Genomic DNA, 8,260 nt, shown 5'->3' with positions numbered 1-8,260 from the left:
GATTCTTGTCGTGGCAGTCTAATTGTAGTGACGCGTTTAAATGTAGATTGATCGTTCATCCGGGCCCCGAGAGAATACCAAGGGCAATTACGCTTAACGATTTGGATGTTTCGACTAACTACCGAACGACGGCGACAGAGAAAACGATTTACCCGACACGCCCGTCTAATACAACTAACAAAACATTCCGCAACTTGGCCTTTCCCTTAGAATCGGGCAAATCCGTGTTGGCATTTCTTTATTATGTTAAAGAAAGCACCCCCGATGGCCGAGAAGCGAAATCCCCAAAGACATTTCAACAACTCACGGAGTTTTGTAGCGTTCTTGTTAGGTCAAAAAGTTCGCTTTATACGAACTATTACGAACAATCCCGCATTACGACGGCATTGTTACCCGCAAAACTAAGCCCCTAGGGATATAATTTCTCTGCAACATTTCCTGAGCTAGTAAAATTTAACAAGGTCCATATAAGAGTAATAAGATGTCTACGGTTTTTTCTTACAGCTTTATTTATGAAAGGTTTTTGGGACACTCAATAAATTTAGACAATGTTAATAAGCGCCTATAAATAATGTAATCGCAATGCGGCATCGCGTGAAAATAAGGTTATATATGTCATTTGGCTATTAGGCACCTATTCAAAGAATCACCTATTCTAGTCTCCATGCTCGCAGTGACGAGTGATGGATGAGTGGGCAAAAAAAAAAAATTAATGCCAAAATTGACAGTTACGTAACAAATGGAATATCAATTTTTATTTTTATATGGTATTGTTTATTTAAAGTAGTTAAAAGCGGTGCGCAAGAACAATGGCAGCTATTCCGAGTAGCCAATTTCCTAAAAAGCGTGAGCTGCCGAAACTGATGGCATGTATGACTAAATCTAGTGTAGATAATATGAGGAACAATTTGATTTATGCCATGGATGCGCTGGACTCGAACGCAGTAAGGAGGTAGGCAATAAAGTAGTATGAGGAACAATTTGATTTATGCCATGGATGCGCTGGACTCGAACGCAGTTAGGAGGTAGGCAATAAAGTAGTATGAGGAACAATTTGATTTATGCCATGGATGCGCTGGACTCGAACGCAGTAAGGAGGTAGGCAATAAAGTAGTATGAGGAACAATTTGAGTTATGCCATGGATGCGCTGGACTCGAACGCAGTAGTAAGGAGGTAGGCAATAAAGTAGTATGAGGAACAATTTGATTTATGCCATGGATGCGCTGGACTCGAACGCAGTAAGGAGGTAGGCAATAAAGTAGTGCCTTGCGTAATCCATATAATAAATCCGATAGTAACTGTCTGTCTGTCTGTTATCTCTTCACACTTAAACCGCGAAAGCGATTAAGATGAAATTTCGTAAATATGGAGATAAGTAGTTTGAGGTGCGAGGAATAAAATAAGTTTTTATCAATCATCATGGCGGACAGAACCTAGTTGGTTATAAAATGTTTAATTTCATAATACCTACAGCCATCTGCAATGGTATCAGACAGCACAACGCGCCAAAAGTATATCTTATACGCCTATTTGTACAACTATTCGGTTGTGGGAGATACATTAAGCGCGCTTTCCTTTCCTATATTATTTCCTATATTTGACTTAATAATAATATCTAAATCATTTATTTCGAGTAAGTTAGTTAGTAAAAATTAATTCTAAATTATGTATTAGTAATTAAACCTAGCTTAAGTAGCGGGGTCTTCTGCCACAAGTATTTACAATACTTACAAGGAGATTCCAAGCATAACTAAATTGTAAATTGTGAAATGTTTTAACCAAAATAAACAATTTTTCATTTTCATTTTTTCATTTTCATTTCAAACCTGATGTAGATTACTTTCATTGTTTGTGAAATGTTGGCACATGTGTTTTAAGACAGTATTAATACCCTCACAGCGCACTGTTGCGAGTTAGGTATTAAGCAGAAATATTAACATATCTGTAAAAAAACATCATCATCATCATCATGTCAGCCGATAGACGTTCACACAGACCTCCCCGAAGGCTCGCCACTCCGACCGATCCTGTGCCGCTCGCATCCACCGAATTCCCGCGACCTTCACCACGTCGTCGCTCCATCTTGTTGGAGGCCTACCGGCAGTTCGTCTTCCGGTACGCGGACGCCACTCCAGAACCTTCCGGCCCCACCGGCCATCAGTTCTGCAAGCAATGTGCCCCGCCCACTGCCTCTTAAGATTCGCAATTCTGCGAGATATGTCGGTGACCCTAGTTCTACTGCGGATATCATCATTTCTGATTCTATCACGCAGAGAAACCCCGAGCATAGCTCTCTCCATTTATTTATTGTAAAAAATAATTGCGGCCTATTCTTTGACTTTTAGTTTTGCTGTTATTAAGTTTTTCCCATTTGCCTAAAATTTATTTTTCAGGCGTAAGTTACCGCTACACGAATGCCTGATTTTGGAGCTGAGAGAGGCGGGATATCGAGAATCTTCCGATTACATACAAGACCTTCTGTACGACAACATGCAACTTGTAATGGAAGATGATATCGGGATTATAGTCGATCTTACAAAGAGACCCGATTATCTGGAACATATTTGTGGCGAGCTACAGAAAGCTGAAAAAGAACGGGATAAAGGTGGGTACTTTATTGAATGAATGAATGAATATGTATTTATTGCCACAACAGCGAATACAGAAAACACGATATCAAAAAAATTACTTAACCTATAAACATACTATATTATAATCGTAATGGTATAATGTAGATTGTTTCCGTAAGGAATAACATTACGAGTTACGAGTATAAAGTTATAAACCCTACTGTGGTCGCCATCTGTTCTAAAATGAGCAATATTCGTGGATTAGGTTAACGCACTGCCACCAAGTTAATCTTTGATTGTTAATATACAATCTCTTAGCTCAGTTAGTGAAGTGATACCGGTATTTGGCGACTTTAATGATCCTGTTAAACAGTGACCAAAACCGATTGTCTTAATATTGAAAGGCTCTTTTTAGGGTTCCGTACCCAAAGGGTAACAACGGGACCCTATTACTAAGACTCCGCTGTCCGTCTGTCCGTCCGTCTGTCCGTCTGTCTGTCTGTCAGCAGGCTGTATCTCATGAACCGTGATAGCTAGACAGTTGAAATTTTCACAGATGATGTATTTCTGTTGCCGCTATAACAACAAATACTAAAAACAGAATAATATAAATATTTAAATGGGGCTCCCATACAACAAACGTGATTTTTTTGCTGTTTTTTTCCGTAATGGTACGGAACCCTTCGTGCGCGAGTCCGACTCGCACTTGGCCGGTTTTTTATTAGGTGCTTGGGTATCTTAGTTGTTGGATTTTTTAAATGTATAATCTTATTTCTTTAATACTTAGCAGTTAAATAGGAAAAGGAAGAATTGGCTCCTCAAGTATATTTATATCATCGTTTTACGAACCCTTTTACATTTGAATAACATTAGCGTTCGCGGAATTCTACATCATTCATATGGGGCATTTTCTATGAAAAGGGACCTTATTATCGATGGCGCTTACGCCGCACAACGTCGCGCTGCATTGTATTTATATCGGAGCATCGTTTATAATGGCGTAAGCGCCATCGACAATAAGGTCCCTTTTTATAGAAAATACCACATATAACAGGTAAACAAGTTCACAACTCAGGTTGAGCTCTGTCATTAAGTAGTCATGTTATGTTCGCATGGCAAGGAAAAATACCATTTCAAACGCCATAACTGGTTATCAACCCGATTATTATCTTATTCAAGGTAACACCAAAAGTGAAGCCCTGTATTTATTGGGGCTAGCATTGTGCTACGCCGAAAAGGGAAAGGGAATACTTTGGTTGGCTGAAAAGTTCTACATGGCATCTATTGCTGTGGCCAGTCAGTATTTGGTGGACGGTGGACGGCAAAAAGGATGCTGCAAGTACCATTACGCGAAATTTTTGCTTGACAAATGTAAGTTGTAGGTAAAAATTTGTATTTGTATTATATGTTTTTATATACACACATGGTCTATCAGGGTTTTAAGTTTGTTTATAAATGTTTTATTAATTATACTTGATTTGGATGAAAATTAAAATTCTCCGATTTTAGTTGTTAAATTAATACCTTTGTTTGGACAACACGAAACTATTAGATATTTAATAAACTACATTCCCGCACGCGTGCGGATAAGTGGCACTTACTAATGCCAATGTTGTCCCACTTTCTGAGCATATGCATTGTAAAAAGATTAATAGCATCTCCATGGACATATCTAATCTTCAAAAATATTTTCTATACCGATTTTTTTGTAATAACTATCATTAAATTGTAGTCAAAACTATTTTTAGGCTGAACTAAGAGGTCTCTAAACTCTAAAGTGTAATAGGGACCGTGCGCATTGGAGGGTCTGCCATCTTGTGGCCTGAATCGGAACCATAAACATGCACATTGACACTTTACGCCAAAGCAAGTGCTGCCATCTTGTGGGCTACTTTGGAAGCATAAACTACACATTTACGCCTCGCGCCAAAAATCTGACGTCTCCTGTGCTGCCCCCTACAGTTTATGCACGCTCCCTATAAGAAATCGTGACTTGAATTCGTTGTCAAAGTTGACGTTTGACAATTTAGTTAGCACAAAACATCGCGCCATATAGCGGCATCTAGTTTGGCTGTCAAACCGGGGGCACGATTTTATTCTTAGAGTTTACACCTTTTCTACAATCAATAATTATTTGATAACAGTAACATTAGTTGGTCCCGGTCTTTGATAGGCTTGCGTGGAGATATAGCCCCAAGGCCCAACAACCCAACATATAGAGGCCCCTTGGAGAGCTTTAGTTGTGTACTTTAATTTTACATTTCAGTTCCAGGAGTTGATCAAGATGAACCTTTCCAGATGTTGACTCAAGTTCGGGATTCTGCTATTGGAAAGGTATTTTTCAAACTAATTTTCAAACAACTTTTTTTTGATTATTTTGTGCCCTACGTAGCGTCTTACGTAGGCGATCGACGCGCGAACGCGCAGCGAAGCGGCGCTACGCGGCTAAATCAATCCTTTGATACTCATAGAAGTGTCCTACGTGAGCGTAAAGCGTCTGGTGGGTGCGTAATGTAGGTAAGCTATCTAGGGTTCGATAGAGAATAGAGAGAGTCCCATAGATGGCGCTGTTAACACGTTCGCGGACGCGGATTGCATAGCATCCGTTTTTGTACTACTCCTGGTGACGCGGATGCTATTGAATCCTTTTTTCCGTTGAAATTTTTGGGTTGCTATGCTTACCAATCCGCTTTGTCACAGACCACAGTATAATATTATTCACCAACATTTCCTCTACCAGTGCCCAGAGTCACAGAAGACCTACTGTCATATTACATAGTTTTATCGCAGTTAAAAACTATGCTGTGACGTCTCCAATTGTGCCCCCCTTTTCTTGCTCTCTGTTCTTGCGTTCTTGCGTGAGTCATCCTTATAGACCGCGAGCCAGGCGCAAATTTTGTCAGTCATCGCCTCCCGGGCGAAAACTCGTATAGCGGTTAACGGCTGTGTATGATAAACCATCGTGAACGTCAGCTGCCGCTCCGTTGGTGGGTTGAGGAATGTCAGCCTCCGAAACGCGTAACACGGTCTTTCCGTGTATGTAAAGATGTTTTTGAACGCGATCGTACCACAAGGGACGAGGAACTCATTATAATTCAATGAAGGATCCTTCTCAATGTTTCCTACACTATTTATGAGCGACAACCAAAACGCGACGTAGGGTAAACTGGGGAAGTCGTTATATTTGTGCTCTATAAACCCAAAAACCGGCCAAGTGCGAGTCGGACTCGCGCACGACGGGCTACGTACCATTACGCAAAAAACGGCAAAAAAATCATGTTTGTTGTATGGGAGCCCCACTTGAATATTTATTTAATTCCGTTTTTAGTATTTTGTATTATAGCGGCAACAGAAATACATCATCTGTGAAAATTTCAACTGTCTAGCTATCACGGTTCATGAGATACAGCCTGAGACAGACAGACAGCGGAGTCTTAGTAATATTAAGGTCCCGTTTTTACCGTTTGGTTACGGCAGAACCCTAAAAGCGTGTAAGGTCTATACGGAGAAGACCGACTACAAGATTTTTTATCGCTTTTCACTCTTTCGTTTATATACACATAGGTACTCCGCCTACAGAAGGTTGGTCGGTCAGAAGACGAAGTTGCGGGCAGAAACACAGAACTAAAAGTGACTATAATAATGAATAAAAAAAATCGTGTTTCATAAAACAAATGCGAGACACGTATGATGGTTTGATACGTGCATTGGATAGTTTATTATGCTGTAGGAGTAGATATCGACCATTTTAGTAAGTTAGTTTGAGCATGTTTGAGTAGCTCAAATCTTCTAACCAAGTTTTGGACCAGTTCTCGAAGTAGGTAGCTATATAAAAATGCTTAACGTTATCGCGTATGTACATATTAAATCACATTTACAATCGGGTCTAACGCAAAATTATTTTGTTACCTTTATTTACCGACGTTTCGACACAGGTTTCACTGGTCGTGGTCGCGACTAACTGACGTCCCAGCGAAATGTCAAAACAGAGATTTGTGTAACTACCCGATGAAAAGTGAATGAAAAAGTTTGAGGTAGACATCACATTTTTAAACCACCACAAAACGTACCACATTGTCGCTTACCATAAGGAGCAAAATCTGCTTGTATCTTTATACGAATAACCTGTCAGAGCGTCGTTACGGCAAGCGACAATGTGGTACCTTTTGCTTGAAAACGACACATATACGGAACGCGTGTGGGCCTCCATCATGGCTGACTAAATCTGTGTTTTATTCAGGGCCGCAAGGCTTGCAAGCACGCCACCTGGCTGCTATTTATTACAAAAAGGCAAGCATTTGACCGCAATCTCACCTGATGGTAAGGGCCGATGCAGTCTAGGGTGGGTGCATCATCATGTGTCACGTGAGGAGCTTGTTACTCGGAGATGGATTGGCGAACTGCGATCAGCAAGGGTCTCCATGACTCCGAAAGCGCCCGCCTTGTAGATCTTAACGCCAATGACAGCTCGGAAAATCTTGGCCCAAACCCTCCTCCTGACTTGACTGCCACCTGCTTGAAAACGACACAAATGTTAATTATTGTCAATAATCCGACACGCAACACTGACAACATCCACGCACACATCCGAAGATAGATCCCTTGGCTTTAACGTCTGGATCATCGGTCCCCAAGTTGCCAATAAATTGAATCCATCTGTGTTTCTTGATTTCAATTGTCTCTCGCACAACTCGACGATAATATGGCGTTCAGTGGAGACAATTTTTGGTTTATGAAGCTCAATCCAGTGATTTGCGCCAGATGTAAGAATATGTTCGGCGATCGCGGATTTGTGTACTTGGCGATTTTTAACTGCCTGTATAAATGTGCTCTTTCATCCTCTCTTGCACGCTCCCGCAAATTTGCGTTAGACCCGATTTTAACGATTTAATATGGGGCATTGTCTATGAAAAGGGATCTTAATGTCGATGGCGCTTACGCCGCCCGGCGTCGCGCGGCATTGTATTTATATCGGATCATCGTTTATAATGGCGTAAGCGCCATCGACAATAAGGTCCCTTTTTATAGAAAATACCACATATGTGTTCAAAACGCGAAAGTTTTAAATTTAAGTACGTCAATAGTATTGTGCTTATATTTTTTGTCTTATTCAAGTCATGGCTCCTTTATGAGCCTGCAGAAGGCGATCAGAAGGAACATTCAAATGAGACACTGTTTAAAGCAACGGCATTGCAACTGCACAGAGTTTTGATCAGCCAAGCGCGAACAGTTCGCAAGCAAGATCCGGGCAAGGCAGAAAGGCTCGCTCGCTTGGCTGAAAGGCGTGCGGTAGACGGTAAGTCCATCATCGGTCCTAAATCCCAGCTTTTCTTAAACGTCATAGTCCTAGAGGCCTCTTGTTCATTTTTTTGCACATAATAAATATTTGCTGTCAGCCCTGAACAGACTATTTACAACTCTATGGACTGTCAGGATACTCCGCGCGAGCATTCAAATTTGAAAGCGGGGGGCATCTAATAAACATTTTGTAGCGAAATATGTACTATCGGTGTTTATATAGTAATTTACTTAATGCTGGGGCTGAAGGGTGACTTTTATTATGTACAAAATTTAGTAGGTACCCCAGGACTTAGGAGGATACTATTGTGAACTGAGTGGACGCTCGAGTTGAGTACGTTCATACCAAAGAGAATATAGTGTATAGTGGCTTATTGTCTTAGTAAATTTT

General features: G+C 40.7%; 1 protein-coding gene across 2 annotated transcripts in view; it reads left to right on the top strand.

Annotated features, from left to right (window-relative positions):
* Positions 1 to 705: 705 nt before the first annotated feature.
* LOC134741621 (uncharacterized) overlaps positions 706 to 8,260 on the top strand; it is a 12,365-nt gene continuing 4,810 nt past the window's right edge. Inside the window, exons 1-5 of one of the 2 annotated variants that reach the window (XM_063674473.1) lie at positions 706 to 952; positions 2,395 to 2,606; positions 3,751 to 3,942; positions 4,838 to 4,905; positions 7,687 to 7,867. In XM_063674473.1, the coding sequence (XP_063530543.1) occupies positions 810 to 952; positions 2,395 to 2,606; positions 3,751 to 3,942; positions 4,838 to 4,905; positions 7,687 to 7,867 (796 nt within the window). In that variant the 5' untranslated portion in view covers positions 706 to 809. Of the gene's footprint in view, positions 953 to 1,197; positions 1,248 to 2,394; positions 2,607 to 3,750; positions 3,943 to 4,837; positions 4,906 to 7,686; positions 7,868 to 8,260 lie in introns of those variants that run through there. The other variant, XM_063674474.1, reaches the window with a different exon arrangement.

Source organism: Cydia strobilella, chromosome 5, assembly GCF_947568885.1.
Source record: "Cydia strobilella chromosome 5, ilCydStro3.1, whole genome shotgun sequence".
Taxonomy (NCBI): domain Eukaryota; kingdom Metazoa; phylum Arthropoda; class Insecta; order Lepidoptera; family Tortricidae; genus Cydia; species Cydia strobilella.
This window is presented reverse-complemented; position numbering and strand designations above follow the sequence as displayed.